Source organism: Pleurodeles waltl, chromosome 12 (assembly GCF_031143425.1).
Source record: "Pleurodeles waltl isolate 20211129_DDA chromosome 12, aPleWal1.hap1.20221129, whole genome shotgun sequence".
NCBI classification, from domain to species: domain Eukaryota; kingdom Metazoa; phylum Chordata; class Amphibia; order Caudata; family Salamandridae; genus Pleurodeles; species Pleurodeles waltl.
The window spans coordinates 353,213,354-353,236,951 of record NC_090451.1 but is presented as its reverse complement, the minus strand read 5'-3'; the positions used below and the strand labels follow the sequence as shown (position 1 = coordinate 353,236,951).

Here is a 23,598-nt window from a genome sequence, read left to right as displayed (position 1 = left end):
CTCTGAAGATCTGGACAACCATGTGGGCACCATCATAGTAAAGTCTACCCCCCTCCATATGGTTGGCCATTCTCTGTATTTCGAACAGAGGGTGAGTATCTCTTCAAAAACTCCAGGGAGCCCACATTAGGACCACAAATGTTGACTATTAACAAGGAGCACCTCTTCACTCTCCAATCTCTCTGCTATTACAACAAGTCTACCCATTGCATCTGTTGTTTACTATATTAAAGTCAAGCGATCTCCTTATCAATATGACAACTCCACACGTGTGTGTAGAATACAAAGAGAGGTATCTGTGCTTACCCCATGCATAGGCGAAAGTAGGGGTGCCAATGGAAGAGAGTGAGTCTCCTGCAGAAAAGCCACATCTACTCAATGTCGATCTAGATTGGCAATGACCTGCCATGCTGTGCAGAAATAATCAACAGAGATGCAAAACAGAAACCAGACATCCCCCTTCCCATATGACCCTCACCCCCACTGACCCCAGGCAGCGAATACCCTCCCCAGCACAAACCAAGATTAATGTCCATGTCGGCAGGTTTGGCAGAATGTGTGAGCTCCGCTCTTGGGGGGCCAGGGAGCACAGCCAGATCACCGGTCAAGACCTACTATGATATGCAATATGACTCTTTTAGCCAAATCCAAAGACCAAGTATCAGATGTCAGTCCGCTCCAAGCTGAGGCACAAGCCTGCCGACGTCGGCGCTGCTAAAATGCAGGCACTGAAGTCCGCTGCGGGATTGTGAGAAAGGCAAGAACAAATGTCAAAAAATGTCACCCATCACTGTGGTCTTAAATAGGCAACTACTATCAGGTCAAGAATCAGGAGAGGGTCCGGTAGGGGGAGACTTGTGAGGGGGAAAGGATCTAACCTGCTAAAGCCTACAAAAAAAACAGGGACCAAGTCCAAGCTTGAAGTAATGAGGCATATGAAAGCAAGACCCACAAGGTGCCCAGTAAGAGATCCCAAAATCATCACCAGCCAGCCAATACCTAGAGTAGCATATCAGAGGAACTCTCGCCATTTCTCAGGGATGCGCTCCTGTTCATGAAAAGGGAAAAGTACACTACACTCAAGGATCTAGGCCCCAGAGCCGCAACCAGGGGGCCCAAACCAACTGTCATAGCTATCTGGAGACAGCGAAGGATGCTTCCCTAAGAACGGAATATAATGGTAACCGGAACAGAGTATCACAGAAAACTCTCCATAAGGGACCAGCCCAGGAGTCTCAGACCAGTTGGCATCACGAAGAGTGCACTCCACCTACTGCCGAAAGCAGGCGGACACCAGCAATAAAATGCTCCCTTTCCCCCGCTCTCAGGCAATAATTGGTGCGGGATGGGGCCCGGAGGGGACCACCAGGGACAAGACTAGCTCAGATTGCCTAGTAGGAACTGGAAAGTGGGAGGACCAAATAGATTGGGACCATTGCAGAGCACTCTCACAAAACTGAGGCCCAATGTGTCCAGGACCTCGCCTCAGCCTGAGTGCCCCGAGGGGGACGGCACACCTCACACCCTAAAGCAAGAAAACTTATCACCCTTTATCCTGGGCAAGAGTACACACAAGAAAGACCAAGGCAAGAGGACCAACAGCAGAGGTCTCAGTGGAAACTCTGCCGGGGGTTCCCAGCCAGGTTATGCGCTTTGGAAACCTGGGAGGGCGCACCCTTGAGAACATTTTACAAGCCATAACTGCCTCTAGGGAAGTGATGGAAATAAAAATAGACACTCTAATTGAAGAACTGGGAATCCTGAGAGACCATCACTGCCGGTTATCAAAGCGATTCACAGCAGCAGAGAGGAATCTAGCTGAAGTAACTCCAGCCTTGACAACAGTGAATGAATGACTGGCCACCGTGGAAGCAAAAGTCTGAACGTTAGAACAGCAAGCGGAACACACCAAAAATAGGTCTCGCTAGAATAACATAAGGGTGATAGGCCTCCCTGAGAGGGTGGAAGGACAGAACATGGTGGCCAGAACATGGTGACATATCTAGAAAAATGGCTCTGAGAGGAAGTGGCAGTGGAGGGTCTCTCCTCGTTTTTTTCTCTGAAACGGGCTCACAGAGTACCAGTGAGATCGCTGCTCCCGGGGGCCCAACCGCGAAATTCAGAAGGCAGGCTGCGGTACTACAATGATCGGGTTCATATTTTGAACCAGGCCAGGCAAAGAGTGGAAATCATGGTTGAGAATAGATGAGTGCAAATCTTTCTAGACTTCTTGAGAGAAGTGCAAAGGCATCACTCCTTCTCTTTAGAAGCCAAGAAAAAACTTGGCTGTCAACCTCAGGTGGAAACTGGTTCTTCCGCATGCTCGATTGCCCAGCACCAACAACAACTGGGACCCAGCCAGGAATCCCAGAGTAAACGCCCACGAAGAGTGGGATCAAGATGTAGATCCTGCAACCCAGCTGCCCCTAACACTGCTGAGACCCAGCATGAGCACCAGAAAGCGATGACGGCTGTGGCATCATTAAGTGGCAACAGAGCAAGTACCTCCTCAACAGCAGCGGGAGGAGAAGCATGTGACTGGGATTCTGACCATGACTCTAGCACATCAGAGGAGTCTTGAGCTACCAGAGATCACGCCTGGTACCTCGGATAAAAAAGATTTGATGAAGGCCGTAGCTGAAGGCCACCCTGACTGCTACTGAGTAACAGAGTCGTTGTAGTAAAGGGGGGGGCATATATTGTTTCCTTTTTCCTTTAAGATTAGGAACATGCTACATCTTTAATTAGCTTGGTGAGGGAGCCGTGCAAGGAGCACGTCAAGGTGTTAAACCCCAAAGAAGAGCAAGTCCAGGGTGTGGGTAATTCCACAAGCAGTCTGGAGTTTAATAATATTTTGGATAGGGGTAGATGCCTTCTTGTCCTGGGGAGTGGGAGTTGGGGGCACTGTTGTTTATTGTTTAATGGGGGAAACCATGAGTCATGACATCATCAAAGCTCATTCTATGTGGGAGGTTGTATAAATGGCCCTTTCTGCAGGATTACTGCCAAACTTTTTGCCTTTCTCCTCCTCTTTTTCTGACCCTCTTTTTATGGGCTTTAAGACTCTGGGCCTACTACTGCTAAGCAATGCTAAAGTACATGTGCTCTCTCATGTCCCCAGGATGCATGGAATTGGCTCCCCAATACCAGATTTGGAATGGGGGGGACAACTCCATGATCTTAGACATGTTACATGGCCATAATCGGAGTTACCATTGTGAAGCTACATATAGGTATTGACCTATATGTAGTGCACGCGTGTAATGGCGTCCCGCACTCACAAAGTCTGGGGAAATGGCACTGAACTATGTGGGGGCACCTTTGCTAGCGCAAGGGTGCCCTCACACTTAGTAACTTTGCACCTAACCTTCAGCAAGTGAAGGTTAGACATATAGGTGACTAATAAGTTACCTAAGTGCAGTGAAAATGGCTGTGAAATAGTGTTACACTATTTCACTCAGGCTGCAATGGCAGTCCTGAAGACATGTTTGTATGAGCTCCTTATGGGTGGCAAATGAAATGCTGCAGCCCATAAGGATCTCCTGGAACCCCAATGCCCTGGGTACCTAGGTACCATATCTAGGGACTTATAAGGGGGGACCAGTATACCAATTTGGAGTGGAATACTGGGTTACCAGTATGTAAGTACAAATTTGGAACCAGAGAGAGCATAAGCACTGGGGTTCTCATTAGCAGGACTCCAGTGACAATTTAGAAAATAGTTAAAAATACTGACAAGTGGGCCACAAACTATGAGCACTGGGGTCCTGACTAGCAGGATCCCAGTGACACAGTAAAAGCACACTGACAAACAGGCAAAAATTGGGGGTAATCATGCTAGATAGAGGCTACTTTCTCATACCTTGGCTGCTCATCCACACTACCCCTGGAGAGCCTGGCTTCTAGACACTGACTGAATTTCACTAATAAGGGATAACTGGAGCTGGTATAAGGTGTAAGTACCTTAGGTACCTACTACAAACTAGGTCAGCCTACTACACTTGGCATTTCAAACTACCTGTCAAGGCCTGAACTTCCCTTTTAGTACACCTAAGTCACCCCTTAGGTAGGCCTGGGGTAGCCCTTTGGGCAGGGTGATGTGTATGTACAAGGTAGGACATATATTTTTATGTTTTACATGTCCTAGTAGTGACAAACAGCCTATTTCGATTTCTCACTACTGTGAAGGCTGCTCCTCTCACAGGTTAGCATTGGGAATTCCCTTATATAGTTTTAAGTGGTAATTTATAATCTGAAAGGATTAGTGTGGGCATGTTTGATATGTTTGGAATGTTAGTGAGAAATCCTGCTTACTGGTGTAGTTTGATTTTACATTATTATTTTAGAAAGGCCACTTTTAGTAAGTGGACATTTCTTTGTGCTTATGACTCAAATGTTTTGCAGCCTGTCTCTAATCCACGTCTAGGGCAGAGTGACAGTTATACTTTATGCATATGTTCCAGACAGTCACAACACAGGAGGGGCTGGCTGTGACAAGAGAAACATCTGCATCCATCTTCATACTGACAGTCTTCTACAACTGGGAGAGACGGAGGCAGGCGCACTTACATTTGCATAGGCTGTGTCCCTGCCTCACACAACAAGCTGATTGTGCCCCCTACTGATGTCTGGAGCCAGGGCTGGGTTGAAAGGGATTGTGTTACACTTGAAAGGGATCCTTTGAAGTCGCCCCTTGAACAGAGACATTTTGGAGTATAAGTACACGGGCTCTGACCCCATATCTTTAGAGCACTTTGGAACTTGGACTGAGCCTCTGCCAGAAGGACTTCTGAGCTGCACAAGGAACTCATCTGGACTGCTCTCTGCTACTGTCCTGCTGCCTGCTACCTTCTGGGTGGCATAAAGGACTCACTGGATTGCTTTTCTGCTTGTTGCCAGTTGGTCCCTGGCTTTGGTTTCACTAGGCACTGGTGAGCTATCAGGAGGAACCTCTGGTTACCTGTTTGGTTGTGCTGGCCAGCCTGCCTACATGTTGGAGGGACTGCCTCTTGTTAATTGCCTTTCTCTGCTGACCTGCTTCCTGCGCTCTGTCCTAATGCCCGCAAGTGTTCTCCTGGGACTTGGCCGTGGGATTCTGTAGTCCGGCCCTTGCAGCCACTTTCTTGTTAAGCAGCACGTAGGAATTGCTCTAGCGAGGGATAGCGCATGCTGGGCGCTTTGCCTGCTCAGAGCGCATTATTTTTCCTTAGCGTGTGGTCAGTGATTCCCCTCTCAAGGAACAGTGTGAGCCTACAAGGTTTAGTTGCTCCTACCCTCACCGGGGGTGTCATGCTAAGCAGTGACCGATGACTTTGTGAGGGTGCACCTGGTCGATTGAGTGCATCAAGTGAGGAGCCCACGTCTCTCCCTTCTGTCAGACTCCAGCTTCAAGTTCTTCCCGGAAGTAGCGCCGCATTACCTGGCGGCACGTTACTAGGGAGACAAGCGTGTCGATTGGGCCGGCATGCCTGCTACCCGGAGCACGGATGTCACCCTGAAAATTGCAAGGCTCCAGAGAGAACCCCCACCCCAGAGGAGCTGGCGTTGCCAAGCAAACCTGGGAAGGGGGGTACCTTCACTTACGAGGACACTGTGCCTCCAGCTCAAAGGAGCAGTGCAGCCTTGGAATAGAGACAGGTCTTGAAATCTCTAATGCTGGTGGTCCGCCTGGAACAGGTACTGGGCTAATGCAGCTGCAAGGCGCACAGCTGGGTTGGAAGAATTGGTAGCAGGGGGCTCAGCAGGGTCTCCCTGAATGCTCTTTGGGTTAGTGCCCCCGCCCCCTTCTCTGAGGAATGTACCGTTAGGGGCACTAGATTTTCGATCAGCCTGACCTATTCCACAAACACGGGAAAGCTTCATCGGAGACCCCCGAGTGCGGTGTTGAACCACTGCTAGGAACCTGCTACAGACTAACATTGCTACTAGTAGACACGTAGGTGCCCCTGTGGCCTGCATTAAACCCCCCTAATTACCATCCAGTGCACAATAGGAATGTAGGTGTGCTACACCCTATGCTTTCATAGGGATAGTGTGTGATTCCTGGATTTATGATGACATGGTGATTTATATGTTGATATTTCCTACCCTCATGCATTTCATGACCTCAGCATTTATTGATCTTTTGGCTACATATCATATCGGTTCTTATGTTATCAGGATACTGAGTTCCAATGCAATGATTGTTTCAGATGCAGTCTTTGTGTTACATGGGAATTGATAAGTGTTCTGCCATAATCTGACTGCTGTGTTTCATGCCCTGATGTTATGATGAATGGTATTTAGATTCTTGCATAACCAAGGTAATGAGTACTGACTCAGGATTTGCATAGTGCCCACAGTATGTATGAGTAATGTCGTTTTGGTCTATGTTATATACAATATACTATATTTTATATAACCTTGTATGAAGTCTCTTTTGTGGTGTATTTATTGGGTGACTGGTGTGAGTGTGTTGCACAAGCACTTTACTAATGAACACTAGGGATAAGCCCCCACTGTTCTGCTCCAAGCTACCAGGGGGTGAGCATAGGCTATCTCTGGTGTGTAACTTACTTGCCCTGACTAGAGTTGGTTCTGCCCTGGTTGAGGTGCATACCTCAGCCAACCAGAACCCCATTTCTAACAGAGGTCTGTTAAGAAGTGGCTGGAATGCTAGTAGGGAAAGGGAACGACAGACTGTGCATGCCTATGGAAGATGGCTGCCCCCTTAGCTTATAGGTGTATCTCTTGGAATATAAGAGGGAAGCATACAATATTGAAATGTTACAAAGTGTTTTCATATTTGAACGAAACGAGAATACATTTTGCACTTCTACAGGAGACACATCTGACAGCTAAGCATGGGGTGGCATTACAGTGCAGATGTAGAGGACAAGCATATTACACAAGATATTCAGCTTACGCCAGAGGCACTTTGATTGGGGTACATGCAGTGGTCCCATTCCAGCACACAGGGGAACTCATAGATCCAGAGGGCAGATATGTAACAGTGATGGACTGCCTAGATGGACTGGATGTAACAATAGTAAGCATTTACGCACCCAACGTGGAACAGGGCACTTTCCTCACCAGACTGTCGGTCCACTGGCCTATACTGGGTCCAATCAGCAGTTACAGGAGGATACTTTAACTGCGTAGCAGATCCCCATAAGGATCGATCACACACCCCACTGAGAGATTTACCAGTGCACCGAGTGGGACGCCTCTTTACAGAGTGGAAATCAAAGTGGAGACTGATAGACGCAGAGGCTCCTCCGATATGGCGGAGGAGCGTCTCCCCCCTGCCAGCAGCTGCAAAACTAGAAAAATAAAACAATAATAAACAATGTTTTTTATTGTTTTATTTTTCAATGGGGCGGCGCAATGGGGGATTACAGGCAGGGAAGGGGAGTGGTGTGCATTCCCCTCAGTGTGTATGTGGGTTTGGCCGGCTGTCTCAGTTTGGCCAAACCAACATGCGCACTAAGCTCTCTCCAACCCGAGCTCTGTTGCCAGGTTGGAGACAGAAGGGAAAGGCTCCCAGTCTGTGCAAATCGAGGGTGCTCAGGTCTATCCTGACACTGCTCTTGTGCTGCCAGCAGCATGAGAGCAGCATTAGGATTGGTCGCAGGGCAGGCTGCGAGCCTGTGCCTGACAAGCGGTGATGGGCAGGTAAGTTTTGTTTTTTGTTTTCTTTCTGTTTTGTGCCCTACTGCCCAGGACCTTCTTTGAGGGCTGTATGGCGGGATATGGTGTACAACGGATTCCTCTATATGCTGATGACCTCCTACGTTTCCTACGGGATGTGAGGAGTGCTTTGCAAGGAGCTAAATCCCTGTTGGAGAGCTTTGCGGAGGCTTCTGGGCTAAGAGTGAATGGTCCAAAACTAAACTTTTCCCGGTTGAAGAAACGGAAATCACAGAAGACTCGCCCAGGGACTTGGATTAGAACTCCATTGTTTGCCATTCCTAGGTGTAAAAATTTACTGCACCGCTCGGGATATATTTGAAGGAAACTACGGGTTTGCCCTCAGAAATTTGAAGTCAACCATTGCCTTTTGGCAGGTACTTCCTATCTTGCTAGTGAGTGTAGGAAGTTGGCCTTGGTTGTAGTGGGTACCTAAGGTACTTACACCTTATACCAGGTCCAGGTGTACCTTATTAGTGAAATGTAGTCAGTGTCTAGAAGCCAGGCTGTCTAGAGGTAGCTGTAGACAGAGCAGCCAAGGCTGAACTAGGAGACATGCAAAGCTCTTGCAATACCACTGTAGTCATACAGTACTTACACACAAGAAAGACAATACTCAGTGTTACCAAAAATTAAGGTACTTTATTTTAGTGACACAAGGCCAAAAATATCTTAGAGGCTATACTCCCTTAGGAGGTAAGTATTATACATAAAATATACACTAGTAACCAAATTCTGGTAAGTAAACAGTCATAAAATAATGCACATAGTGAAAATCACCATAGGTTACAATGGGCCTAGGGGAGAACACAAACAATATATTAAAATAGTGGAATGCGAATGTTGGTTTCCACTTAGGCAAGAGTAGTGTGTAGAGGGGTCCTGGGAGTGTAAGAAAACACCAGAGGTAAGTAAAGTACCCCACCCCAGAGCTCAGGAAAGCAGGAGTAAAGAAGCAAGTTTCTGCAGAACACACTAGAAGTCGTGATAAAGAATTAGGCAAAAACTAAGCAAGACTGCAAGATACCAACGATGGATTCCTGGACCTGAAGATCTGCCGAGAGAGGAGCCCAAGTCCAAGAACAGCTGAAGAGACCAGGAGTAACAGGAGACCCTGCTAACCCAGATGAAGGTGCAAAAGTGGATTCTCAGGTTATAAGAAAAAAAGCCAGAAATGCACCAAAGAAGACAGCTGCGGGTTCCTGCTTGGTGCAAGAGATATCCCACGTCGAGTAGATGTATGCAGGCTGGTTATCGTAATTGGATTCTGCCAACAGTCCTTGGCTCACGCAAAAGACGGGTTTGGCGGGAAAAGGCACTACCCTTCCCAGGAGGTACCTGGGGGTCTCAACTCGGACTGAGGAGACAGAGGGAGCTCTCAGCACTTCAGAGAGCCCTCAGAAGACCAGGCAGCACCCACAGGAGTCCCAGTACACGGGGACAAAGGAGTTGTAAATGGTGGTCATCGCAGCACTACACAAAGGGATCCCACGCCGGTGGAAAACAACTCAGGGAACTGAGCATTGCAGGATAGAGTGCTGGGGACTTGGGCTACACTGTGCACAAAGGATTTCTTGGAGAAGTGCAGAAGCCCTAGGAGCTGCAAAACACGTGGTACACAGGGGTACTGTCTGGCTTGGGGAGGCAAACTCTTACCTCCACCAAATTTGGACAGCTGGACGTTTGGATAGTCAGGGTCACTTCGGTCTACCACCTGTGTTCCAGGATCCATGCTCGTCGTGAGGAGAGGGGACCCAGAGTACCGGTCATCGCTGCAGTGAGGTGCCTGCTGAAGCAGAGAAGTGACTCTGTCACTCCACAGGAGGTTCCTTCAGTTCTTCTGATGCAGGATGAAGACAGGCAGTCCTCTGAGAGGGCACGACCTGGAAACTGTTGCAGTTGCTGGCAGGAGCTGAAGGTACAGAGTTGCAGTAGCCTTCTTGGATACTTTGTTGCAAGTTGTAGAGTCCCTGGAGCAGTTCTGCGGTTGGTTCCACGGTAGAAGGTGAAGAAGAGGTTGCTGAGGACTCCTGCTGGAGTCTTGCAATCCGAATCTGAGGAAGCCCCCAGAGGAGAGACCCTAAATAGCCCTGAGAGGGGGACTAGTCACCTAACCAGGTAAGCACCTACCAGGACGGGTCTCTGAAGTCACCTGCCAGTACTGGCCACTCAGATGCTCATAGAGTTCCTTGACCATCCTGAAAACAAGATGGCAGAACCCAGGGACACTCTGGAGGAGCTCTGGGCATCACCCCTGGGTTGGTGATGGACAGGGGAGTGGTCACTCCCCTTTCCTTTGTCTAGTTTCATGCCAGAGCAGGGACTGGGGGTCCCTGAAGCGGTGTAGACTGGATTATGCAAGGAGGGCACCATCTGTGTTTGTCTAAGCTCTGGGAGGATACCCTTCCCATGCCTGAAACACCTATTTCCAAAGGGAGAGGGTGTAACACCCCTCTCCTAAAGGAAATGCATTGTTTTGCCTTCCTGGGATTGAGCTGCTCAAGCGCCCAGGAGGGCAGAAGCCTGTCTGTGAGGTGGCAGCAGCCGGGCTGGAGCGGAAACCTCAGAGAGCTGGTTTGGGAGTACTGGGGGGTCCACGGTGGAGCCCTCAGGGTGCATGGAATATTCCCCCCAATACCAGAATCAGTATGGGGGTACAATTACCAGTTCTTAGGCACCTTACATGGCCATATTCGGGGTTCCCATTGTGAAGAAACATATATATAATGACCTATATGTAGTGCACACCTATAATGGCATCCCCGCACCCACGAAGTCCGGGTGGGAAAATGGGCCTGGAAGACGTGGGGTCACCTCTGCTAGTGCAGGGGTGCCCTCACACACAGGTACTATTCTCCTAGCCTTCAGGGTCTGAAGGTTAGATATGTAGGTGACTTATAAGTGACCTGGTGCAGTAATAATGGCTGTGAAATAGTGCTTACACTATTTCTCTCAGGCTGCAATGGCAGTCCTGAAGAAGTGTTTGTATGAGCTCTTAATGGGTGGCAAAATAAATGCTGCAGCCCACAAGGATCTTGTGTAACCCCAATGCCCTGGGTACCTAGGTACCATATACTAGGGTCTTATAAGGGGGGTCAAGTACGCCAATCTGGCGTGGAATACTGGGTTACCAGTATGTAAGTACAAATTTGGAATCAGAGAGAGCATAAGCACTGGAGTTCTGATTAGCAGGACTCCAGTGACACAGTTAAGCATACTGACAAAACAGTAAAACATACTGACATGTAGGCCACAAACTATGAGCACTGGAGTCCTGACTAGCAGGATCCCAGTGAGACAGTAAAAACACACTGACAAACACCGACAAACAGGCCAAAAATGGGGGTAACCATGCGAGAAAGAGGCTACTTTCTCACAAGTGGATAGACAGATGCACTGTGGTATATTGGATTGTGGAAGAAAATCACTTAACATACTCCCCTATGGCACGGTACGTGGTTGTGATATGTAGCTGCTCTAGAAAGCTTTTCCTCATGGGATGCTATAGGCATCACCCTTGTTGGAGACATATGTTCAGGTATGAACATGGCATCTTTCTGGGAACTCCAACAAACCTATGCCCTATCTAACATACAATTTCATAAATTTCTGTAGTTACACCACATGTTGATGGTACACATCTTCCAGACACCCCAGTGGCAGAATTCTGCCCCATAGAAGCTAAAGTGGTGACGGGGGCTCTGGCTAAGGGAGGGGTCTCTGAGATATACCGCTCCTTGATACTGAATGCCCTGGAAACTCTCTAGTCTCTTCGGTCCTGCTGGGAAACATGGATCGGACCCCTGGAGGATGAGGACTGGTGTAGGAAGCTGGCCTGGTGTGTACTGGGTACCTAAGGTACTTACACCTTATACCAGGTCCAGGTATCCCCTGTTACTGCAATGTAGGCAGTGTCTAGAAGCCAGGCACTCTAGAGCTAGCTGTGGATGAGCAGACAAGGATTTTCTAGTAGACATGCAAAGCACATGCAATATCACTGTAGTCACACAGCACTTATACACATGAAAGAAACCACACAGTGTTACAAAAATAGAGGTACTTTATTATGATAACACAACACCAAAAATAGTATATAGGTAATTCTCCCTTAGGAGGTAAGTAATACATAAGTTATATACACTAGTTGCCTGAAATAGGCATAAGAATAGTTAGAAAACAGTGCAAAGCAATGTAAAACACAATAGAGAATAGTGACACTAGGGGGAGCAGAAACTATATACTAAAAAAAGTTGAATGCAGGAGTCCGATCCCCACCTAGGTAAGTGGAGTGTGTAGAGGGGTGCTGGGGGTACCAGGAAAGCACCAAGTCCAGATGACACAGCAGAGTCCAGTGGGGGAAGGAGCCCCTACCCACCAAGCTGAGGATGCAGGATTTAGTTGACGGTGAGGAAGAAGAGTCAGCACTGCAGCCCTGGAGTAGGAGTCGAGTTCCTGGAGGATGCAGGTGATGTCCCACGCCAGAAGGAAGATTGCAGTCCAGTTTGCGTGTCCGGATTCCACCAACAAGCCTTGGCAAAGGCAAAACTCACGGCTGGCGGAAAGTGGTGCTGCTCGGGACCAGCAAGGCCCAGGAGGACTCAACCCAGGAGCGGGAGTCAGAGGGGGCACTCAGTGTCACAGAGAGCTCACAGAAGCCCAGGCAGCACTCACAGGAGTCTCACAGGACAAGGAAAAAGAAGGTGCAAATGGGGTCCACACAGCAGTACGAAAAGGGAACCCACGCCGCAGGAGAGCCACTCAGGGAGCTGTGCGTCACAGGAAGGAGTGCGGGGGGCTGGAGCTACACGATGCCTGAAGACCCCTTGGAGGAAGTGCCAACAAGCCTTGGCAGCTGCAAAAGACGCAGTGCACGGGGGTACTGTCCTGCATAGGAAGGCAAGGGCTTACCTCCACCGAAGTGGGACAACTGGTAGAGAGGACAAGAGGGACCACTTCCGACCACCACCTGTGTTGCAGGATCCATGCAGCTCAGCGTGAGAGGGGATCCACTCAGCCGGTGGTCATTGCTGTTGGTGACTACAGATGCAGGGGAGTGACTCCTTCACTCCAAGGGAGATTCCTTCTTCTTTCCTGGACAGACTAAAGCGGGCTGTCCTCAGAAGATGCACGACCGCGGAAATTTTGTAGAAGCTGGAAGGAGCCATGGAAACAATGTTGCAGGCAAATCCTTCATCTTTGTTGCAGATTGTCGGGTCCTGGCGAGTCCAGATGCAGTTTCTTTGGTAAGAAGTCAAATTGGAGGTTGTGGAGGAATCCTGCTGGAATCTTGCAAGCCGAACCTGAGGAACCACCCAAAAGAGAGACCCTAAATAGCCCTGAAAGGGGGTCTGATCACCCAGGCGGGTAACCACCTACCAGTATGGGGCTCTGATGTCATCTGCCTGACCTGGCCACTCAGATGCCCCCAGAGTTCCCTGCCAACCTTGGATTCAAGAAGGCAAAACGCAAGGACCCTCTGGAGGAGCTCTGGGCACCACCCTTGGGGTGGTGATGGACAGGGGAGTAGTCAGTCCCCTTTCCATTGTCCAGTTTTGCACAAGGGCAGGAACTGGAGGTCCCCTAAACCAGTGTAGACTGGTTTATGCACAGAGGGCACCAAATGTGCCCTTCAAAGCATACCAGTGTCTTTGGGATGCTACCCCTCCCAAGTCCAGTAACACCTATTTCCAAAGGGAGAGGGTGTAACACCCCTCTCCCAAAGGAAATCCTTTGTCTTGCTTTCCTGGGCTTGAGCTGCTCAAGCAACAGGAGGGCAGAAACCTGTCTGTGAGGTGGTAGCAGCTGGGGCTGCCTGGAAAACCTCAGAAGGCTGAGCAATGCTGGGGGTCCTCTAAAGAGCCCCCAGAGTGCATGGAATCAGACAACCAATACTTGGAAAAGTATTGGGGTATGATTCCGACACGTTTGATACCAAACATGCCTAGGCTCAGAGTAACCATTATGTAGCTGGACATAGGGAAGTGACCTATGTCCAGTACACACGTAACATGGCATCCTGCACTCACAAAGTCCAGTAAAGTGGGTCTGGAGTTTGAGGGGGTACCTCTGCTAGTGCAGGGGTGCCCTCGCACACAGATACATGCACCCTGCCCTCTGGGCTGAGAGGGCTTGCACAGGGGTGACTTATAGTGACATGGTGCTGGGACCTGCAGTGAAAACAGGTGCAGGGACCTACAGTGAAAACGGGTGCATGCACCTGGTTCACGCAGACTGCAATGGAAGGCCTGCAGAACCCTTTGCATGGGCTCCCTAAGGGTGGCAGAATAATTGCTGCAGCCCATAGGGATCTCCCGGAACCCCAGTGCCCTCAGTACTTAGGTACCATATACTAGGGGCTTACAAGGGAGCACCAGTTTTCCAACTGTGGGGATAAAAAGTTAGCAGCAACCAAACTTAGAGGAGAGAGCATAGTCACTAGGGTCCTGGATAGCAGGATCCAAGTTAACACAGTCAAACACACTGACAAACAGGCCAGAAATTGGGGGTAACCAAGCTAGAAAGAGGATACTTTCCTACAACTGGTAAGATGCGTTCATGGTGCCCATGGTCATCAAATCTCCTCCAAACAGTGACTGGTTCAGGTATATTACCTGCACTGTGCTTATCTTACCCCTGCCAGGCTGTTTCAAGCAGGCCTTCTGGCCAATCCGCAATGTAATCAATGCTTTTACTCACCAGCTGACTTCTTCCATATGGCCTGGTCATGCCCATTCATAACACTTTACTGGCAAATGATCCTGGATGAACTTTCCATGGTGCTGAGTCAAACCCTGGCCCTCTCCCCACTTGTGGTTCTACTGGGGGTGGATAAGTGGATTGGGGGCTCCCATGCTGATAAGGCTTTGTTGGGTACTGCCCTAATGATTGCCAAATGGTACATAACTGTGCATTGGGAGGGACCTAGCCCTCCTGTAGTCTCTAAGTGGAGCTGCGGAGTCGACTGGTGTTCACAGATGGAACAATCCATTTACATGGGAGAAGGATGCCCCTAAAAACATGCCAAAATCTGGTCCAAATGATTAGAGGATACAAGACTGGATACTAAACTGTAATAACACTGGAATGGAATATCTGATTATGGTGATACTACTTCTGTACTGCATATTATGTGTCTGTCACATTGGGTGTGTACTAACAGGAGTGGGCTGGGCTTATACTCACTGGTTCTGTAATTGTGACCTGTTTATCTGCACAAAACAATTAAAAATTGGTTATACAAAAAAAAAAGAGTATGGCCGGTGGCCATGTCATATAAAGTACACACTCAGGGTATGATATTCAGCCTCCCACCGCTCTAATTTGGTACTGGGAGCATGGCTTTGTCTCTGGCCATGCTGAGTACTCAATAACCCCACATTTCTTGTGTGTTAATCACTAACAGCGTTAATTAACTGAATCAAGCAGTGCTGTTATAAAACTGAGTCTTCCTGGTGACAAAGTGAGTTTAGTGCTCATACATACACCATTTTACAAGTACAAAACAGCTGTGAGAAGAGGCCTCTTTTTGACATGGTAAGCCCCCCACTTTTTGCCAGATGTTGATGTGTCCTAGAAATTGTTGTGCCTAGGACCCCTGCTAACCAGGTTCCCTGGGCCACAGTCCTTTCCCTAAATCTGTTGTGATGCATTGGCATAATTTGATACAATCTTAACTCCCACTATAAGTCCCTAGTAAGCGTGTACCTATGTGCCCGGGGCATGGGGTACTAAGGGTAGGCCCGTGAGGGCAGCAGCACTGATTGTGCCACCCTCTAGGGCCATTCATCCAGATGCCCCCAGCACTGCCATTGCAGGCTGAGTTTTCTGGTGCAAATCTAAAACACAAACTTGACAAGGCACACTGCCTGTGTGCCCTGTCCACTATACACTGTATTTACTATGGGTTAGGCACCCCTCCAGCAGTCCTTTCAGCCCTAAAGCAGAGTGCTCCATATTATATGTAAGGGCATAGCTGCATGAGCAATATTACCTATATAAATATTTTATCGTTGAATGCTGTCTGTTTGATCCTCTTCATGCTTTGGTTTCTTTGATAAAGTGGGTGTCACACCTGTTACTTTTGTTTTCTGTTATGTTTGGTTGCTGATTATAACCGTGTTAAGTGCACTACCAATGTGCTCACTACCTCAGTGTACACAGGCAAACCACCATATATATGTGGGATAAAGTAACCACTGCTGTACATCATAAGTATATTGCACGTCACCAAGAAGTTCCATGATCATTTAGAGGAATGTACCTGAAGGCCGAGATCCTTTATAAATCCAAGGTGACTTGCGATATCCTCATCATGTATGTCAGGGGATACTTTAAAAAAAATACATAATCACACCATCACTTTCCGACAAATCAGCTAAATCTTTGTTAGGATGAGAGCATGTTTGCAAATATGAAGAATACAATGTGTAGAAACATACAAAAAGATTCTAACTTTTTTATAATTACCTAAGGGATGCAAAACATGTTTCCGATTGTCATTGGGTAACTAGAAAAACAAATCAGAAGAAAGAAAAGCAACATTTCTTTTTCGTTATTTAAACAGCAGCTAGCTGTAAATCTGCTCTATGACTTGACCTGCCTTTCCCCTGGGCCCATGGAGCAGGCATTGAAACATCAGCACTCGACTGTAATGAGTTATAACATGCGAATTCTGATGTCATTTCTTCATGACTGGATGCATCACAAGTCACTATTATAAAAGAGCGTGGAAACCGGTTTCTACACAGGGATTTCAGAATCCCATGTAATTTAACTTTGTAAAGCACTATGATATAAATCAGTATAGCAGAACTGCCGATAAAAAGTCATGCATGTTTAAAAAGTATTTTGAAGGACGCTTGTGGTGATACTTTAAAGAATGCAATCGGAATCTCACCTTGTGCCAGATAGACAATTCCACTTATGATGATGATGATGACGATAATCATCTTAGCAGCAGCAAAGAAATTCTGAACATAGCTCCCCATCTTTACACTGAGTGCATTCACAATTGTAATTGTTACTGTAGAAAGATAACTCAACATTAGCAACGGGGAACAGATATTGATTAATGAAAAAGCTTATGGTGTCACCATATTGGTCATTTGAATAACATAGGGAATGATGAATATTTTAGATAGTTAACGTTTTTTTCACTTTTCTTAACTACAATAGTTGACATCAGCATTGCATCCGCATTGTTACATTCTGTGAGAAACATTTCGAATTATACATTGGTGTTTTTATCTGGGGTATTGCAAAATGCCAGTGTGTCTCCTCACACAGATTACACTCATTCAGGGTAATTAAAAGAACACATTGCTAAGAAACAAGTTAAGACTTGTTTAGACTACTTGAGTAGAATGAGTAGACCTGTGTCGAAACACGCCGGATACTGCTTTTCTGAATACATTTCCTGTCTTGGTCTGTAGCACTTCTTTACCTGAGAACTATTTGTATGCATTTTGGGGCCTCCTAAGCCCACTGCGGAATGCTGCCGCAAGCGGCCAGAGGGATCGGGGGCTTGTTTTTGTTTTTATATATATTCACTGAAAAAACAAAGGTTACAGAGATGTTATGGTTAGGTTCTGAATTTACTCGACAAACCATAGAAATTCAGCAGTTATAGTTAGAGTTCTTTTAAGTAACTATAACTCATGCCCTAAGGTAACTATAACTTGCACCCTTGTCATGCACAGCTTTCTTAGCAATAATTTTATTGCAAATGTTACAGTGATAATATCAAAGATGCCATACAAGATCTCATCAATGATATAATAAGTGGAGTAATTAGCTGTACATGGCGAAGATGCGAGTTATAGTTACCTTAGGGGGCGAGACAATATATAATATCTTGATAGAGGAGATTATGGCTGAGTTAGTCATCATCTTAAAGTTGCCCCATGTACATTAATAATGAGGGAATGCTGCCCAAAGGAGCTTGTTTGGAAGAAGAGGCGTGGCTACTAACAAAAGCATGGATGATTTTCTTCTCACTTATAATATTCCTACCGTACGGTTTTCTCCATTTGTTATGTCTAGACAAGCTTTGATAATGCGATCAATATTATCAGATACCGATTTTGGACTTTTGAAATGGTCTGGTGCCGAGACCACCAGCATTGCATGGACTTCTCAAATACGGTAGAGGTCTGGCTGAGGTGGATGCACTAGTTCAGTATAATATTATAGTATAAGATAATTAACCTAATTACTTTGACCACTATTCTCTCATAACACTACTGTTTGGTGATAGTTCTTTTATTCGCTCTCCGTGTGCTGAGTAAGAGGTTGTTTCTGTTTGGGTGGCGTTTAGTTTACCCAATCTTTTTGACCCAGCATTAAGTTTGGCCAAATATGTTTGGATGCTGTGGATGATAGTCCTCTTGGATCAACAATCTCACAGATCTGGTCAGTGGCCTAAACTTCCTAATACGAGGAAAAAAAAAAAAAATACATAACATAAAAATCTACACTTCTATTGAAAAAAGAATCACAATTAATTTCACAATTTTTCTTTCAACAAATGTCCTTTTCAGACATTTTTTTTTTTTTTTTTACAGTGAAAGAGTATCGGCTGTTAACCATGGCCCCATTCTATGTAACCGGCAATCAAAATGTGATATTACAGTACATAAGAAACTGGTTCTGAAACTTAATAACTGCAAATATGTACGTTTTGTTCTTTCAAAAGAGTGATACAATGTGCAAAATGTGTAATTTTCTCTTGGACTCAGATGTGTGTAGAATTTCATCAAGACAGAAACCCCCTTTTTGAACACTCACTTACACACAATAGGTGTGTGGGTGTGTGTGTGTGCTGTTAGTGCTATATTGTGATAGTTAACTGAGCTGCTCACGGGTTCCCAACTACGAAACACATTTAACATCTTAAAAATGGGTGACTTGTCCAATTTTCAAAATTTTCAAGTATTTGACTTCTACTATTGTGTAAACATTTGAAAGCAAATTGTTAGTGTAGAAGAAACTTACAGATGGCAACAGCTGCCAGGCACTTCACAGCCACCGTGGGAGGCTCACAGCCAGGATAGAATGGAGCAGACACATACTCTGCAAATCCTAGGCAAATTATAGCAAAAGCTGATGGTTTAATTACCAGCAGACTAGACCACGAGAAAAGGTAGGCAGGAATTGGACCAAAGGCCTCCAAAAGGTAAGGGTATTCTCCACCAGACTTAGTTATCATTGTGCCAAGTTCAGCAAAACAAAGAGCACCTGCAAAAAAGGGAAAAGGCACACTAGTGAATGGTCAATATCTTATTAAATGACATAACTGCCAATCTCGTAATCACTTCTGGTGTGCCAGCTAGAAATAGGTCCTGGATATCTTGTTTTTGTGTTTACAGGATACACTGCACTGATAAGCTGCACTGAAAACTGTGTACGCTTCTTAGTTTGTTCGAGTCATTTTGTGTTCTAAAACAACTTACTCCAAACACAAATAAGTGTACAATTATGACATTGGGAAAACGTTATATGCCTAAGAAAAAAAATATAAGTGTCTCTTCGCTGGAATAAGAGCAAACAATTGTCTACTCTGGTTTAAGGTTTGATTCACCAGCAAGATTGTTAGCCCAAATGAAACAAAATCTCAGCAGATATTGAGAAAACCTTGTCATATGTTGGCAATCTAAAAAGAAACACTGGTAGGTAGTCCTGTAGCTGTACTTCTGGCCTCGCACCACGTGATGTTGCATACCAATGGGATGGGCAAACGTAATTCATTAAAATGCCCACAAAATGACTTTCTAAAGAATATTGGGGGACTTTTAAAATCCCCACCTCTAACTATGCTCTAGAAAGAGATGGAATTTACTGGCATTAAAATGGCAACAGCATTCAAGTCAATTTTGCAGGAAAGGCTTTGTAATGTGATGAGTTGGGACAATCCTGAAAGTTTTCTTCCACAATATTCACTTACCAAACATGCTAGGAACGGTCCAAAAAGAACAAATATCCTCTGTATGGGTTACTTGACATTTTTCCCATTTTTAGCATTTTACACATTTCTGGTAATTTGTTGGAGCAGCAGTGATAACAGGAGACAGTCTGGTAATATTGCATGCCTCCTGGAAGTTACAGGGAAACCATTTGTTTTTAAGGGAAACCTGTGATAATGACTGCGAAAATAATGCTAATAGCAGTAATTCGCCACAAAATCTGAACATAGTTTAAATACTCTAAAAAAGGCTACCTGTAATGTTAATACCGGTTCAGGTACTTCTGCAATGTTTATGTGCAAGTTTAACATTGGGGACCAAGTCTGGCTCATCCTAATTTGAGCCCAGCTAGCTTCTTTGTCTTTGCTCAACTTAATATTTATATTCAATACCTTTAATTGAAATATTTACCATAGTGAGAAAACAAAGTCAGAAATGGGGACAGTGCGGTACATTATGTCATCACAAGTGGGAGAAAGAGCATGCTGTGCATGAAGTACATAGGGAATGCATATTGTAATCGGAGAGTACGAAGTAAAGACTTTGTATAAAACCTAGAACCCTAAAAGGATAGTTATATCAGCCTGCATGAGCTGTTGACATGGTAACTCACTACGTCACTAGAGCTGAGAGGAGAAAGAGAAGGGAGAGCAATTGAGGACAAAGAACTGTTAATGGATTCGCCTGGGTTGAATGATGTATGGGCAACGCTAGAAACGCCTGATCCGGGGTTTACGTATTACTCTCATCCACACAAAAACATGTACAACTGGATTATTTATCATATCATATCATCTACTTTATTATCACAGTTCAGTATATGGAAATATCCAAGGGTCTTTTCGGACCATAACCCTCTGAAGCTGGAAATAAATCATGTCTCTGGGATTAGATTAAGAAGCACATGGTCATTTGACAGACCACTTCTTTTAAATCTGAATTATGTCAGGCATGTGCAGAGTGACTGGTTGACTTCTTAAGTATATATAGAGGAAGCGCCTCAAATTCTGTAGTGTGGGACACAAGGATATAGATGAGGACAGATAGCAGCCCGGAAAGTATTATCAGGGTTTTCTCTGAGTTTTACAGTATGCTATATCAAGAGGAGCTGGATTCCTCAGTGGACATTATCCAATATCACATGATCAAATATATGTTGAAGCTTTAAGGGACGAAGACGGAATTGTTCTCAATTCACCAATAACGATGGATGAGTTGAGGGAAGCAGTGACCTCTTTGGCACTGGGGAAGGCAGCTGGACCAGATAAAATCCCATTAGAGTTCTATCATACTTTTTTTCCTGATTGTGTATGGCGATTTGCTTGGAATTTTCTTGGATGCGCAAAGGGGACGTTAGCCCCTGAATTGTGGTCTAATACTAATATAGTCATTTTTTAAAGAAGGGGGAACCGCCCTGAGCCCTGGCTCATGGAAGCTGATATCATTAATTAATTGTTATGCCAAAATTTACTCAAAGGTATTAGCGATTCAGAAACCAGGTTATTGCCAGAATGATCTCTCCTTGGCAGCAAGGCATGGTTTTATTCCAGGAAGAGGTACTACATATCATGCTGGGTGAGCTATAACTTTGTTTGATGTAGCAGAAACAAAGGCGACGCCAATGGCAATGATCCTGCTCAGCGCAGAAATTGTCTTTGATTGGGTTACATAGTCATATCCATGGGAATTACTATAGAGACTGAGAGTTGGACTTGGGTTCTTGTGGGTTACTCAAACTATGCATAAAAACCCCAAGCTAAAATACAATTGATTCATGTGAATTGAGCCAAGTCAGAGCTCTCCCCCCTCACAGACACCACCACCCTTGCACCATGTGAATATCCCCTCGCTTAGTGTGATGGTTCTACTAAGTATCTAGGCATCATATTGCACCGCAATAAGGAGCAGGTAATCAGTTTGAACTATGTGTAGGAGGCTGGACTGGCTTATAGTGGGTACCGCGTGGTACTTACACCTTGTGCCAGGTCCAGTTATCCCTTATTAGTAGAATAGAGGTGTTTCTAGCAGCTTAGGCTATTAGAGGTAGATATGGCAAAGCAGCTTAGGCTGAACTAGGAGACATGCAAAGCTCCTACTATACCACTTATATCATATAGCACAATATCACAAAAAAACACAATACTCAGAGTTACTAAAAATAAAGGTACTTTATTTTAGTGACTGTAGGAGGCTGGCTTGGCTTGTAGTGGGCACCAGAGGTACTTACACCTTGTGCCAGGTCCAGTTATCCCTTACTAGTGTAGAAGAGGTGTTTCTAGCAGCTTAGGCTGATAGAAGGTAGCTATGGCAAAGCAGCTTAGGCTGAACTAGGAGACATGTAAAGCTCCTACTATACCACTGGTGTCATATGCACAATATCATAAGAAAACACAATACACAGATATACTAAAAATAAAGGTACTTTATTTTTATGACAATATGCCAAAAGTATCTCAGTGAGTACCCTCAGTATGAGGATGAGAAATATACACAAGATATATGTACACAAACCAAAATTATGCAGGTAATAGCAAAAGGAAGTAATGCAAGCAATGTAAAGTTACAGTAGATTGCAATAGGAGCACATAGGTATAGGGGCAACACAAACCATATACTCCAAAAGTGGAATGCGAACCACGAACGGACCCCAAACCTATGTGAGCTCGTAGAGGGTCGCTGAGACTGTAAGAAAACAGTGAGGGTTAGAAAAATAGCCTACCCCAAGACCCTGTAAGGTAGGTGTAAAGTGCACCTACAACCCCCAGAGAGCACAGTAGTCGTGATAGGGGGATTCTGCAAGGAAAACCAACACCAGCAATGCAACAACAGTGGATTTCCGGACCTCTAAAACAAGGGGACCAAGTCCAAGAGTCGCAACAGTGTCGAGAGTGGGCAGGAGCCCAGGAAATGCCAGCTGATGGTGCAAGGAAGCTGCCACCGGATGGAAGAGCTTGGTGTTTTGCAAGAACAAAGAGGACTAGGAACTTCCCCTTTGGAGGATGGATGTCCCACGTTGTGAAGAAGCTTGCAGAGGTGTTCCCACGCAGAAAGACCGCAAACAAGCCTTGCTAGCTGCAAGGGTCGCGGTTAGGATTTTTGGATGCAGCTGTGGCCCAGGAGAGACCAGGATGTCGCCACTTGGATGAGGAGACAGAGGGGGCGCCCAGCAAGTCAGGGAGCCCTCACAGAAGCAGGCAGCACCCGCAGAAGTATCTGAACAGGCACTTGGAAGAAGAGTGAACCGGAGTCCACGCAAAGTCACAAAAGGGAGTCCCACGACGCCGGAGGACAACTCAGAAGGTTGTGCACTGCAGGTTAGAGTGTCGGGGACCCAGGCTTGGCTGTGCACGAAGGAAATCCTGGAAGAGTGCACAGGAGCCGGAGCAACTGCAAATCACGCGGTACCCAGCAATGCAGTCTAGCGTGGGGAGGCAAGGACTTACCTCCACCAAACTTGGACTGAAGAGTCACTGGACTGTGGGAGTCACTTGGACAGAGTTGCTGAGTTCCAGGGACCACGCTCGTCGTGCTGAGAGGGGACCCAGAGGACCGGTGATGCAGTCTTTTGTTGCCTGCGGTTGCAGGGGGAAGATTCCGTCGACCCACAGGAGATTTCTTCAGAGCTCCTGGTGCAGAAAGGAGGCAGGCTACCCCCAGAGCATGCACCACCTGGAAACAGTCGAGAAAGCCGGCAGGATGAAGCGATACAAGGTCGCTAGTTGTCGTCTTGCTACTTTGTTGCGGTTTTGCAGGCGTCCTGAGCAGTCAGCAGTCGATCCTTTGGCAGAAGGTGAAGAGGGAGATGCAGAGGAACTCTGGTGAGCTCTTGCATTCGTTATCTAAAGAATTCCCCAAAGCAGAGACCCTAAATAGCCAGAAAAGGAGGTTTGGCTACCAAGGAAGGAGGATTGGCTACCAAGAGAGGTAAGAGCCTATCAGAAGGGGCCTCTGACGTCACCTGCTGGCACTG

At 46.2% G+C, this 23,598-nt stretch overlaps 1 protein-coding gene across 6 annotated transcripts in view; it reads right to left on the bottom strand.

Moving 5' to 3' along the window:
* Window positions 1-23,598, bottom strand: part of SLC7A9 (solute carrier family 7 member 9) — a 971,101-nt gene that overhangs the window by 455,823 nt on the left and 491,680 nt on the right. For all 6 annotated transcript variants that reach the window (XM_069216551.1, XM_069216557.1, XM_069216555.1 and 3 more), the window contains 2 exons: window positions 18,661-18,903; window positions 16,565-16,690 (listed from right to left, as the gene is read on the bottom strand). In XM_069216551.1, the coding sequence (XP_069072652.1) occupies window positions 16,565-16,690; window positions 18,661-18,903 (369 nt within the window). The remainder of the gene's footprint in view (window positions 1-16,564; window positions 16,691-18,660; window positions 18,904-23,598) is intronic.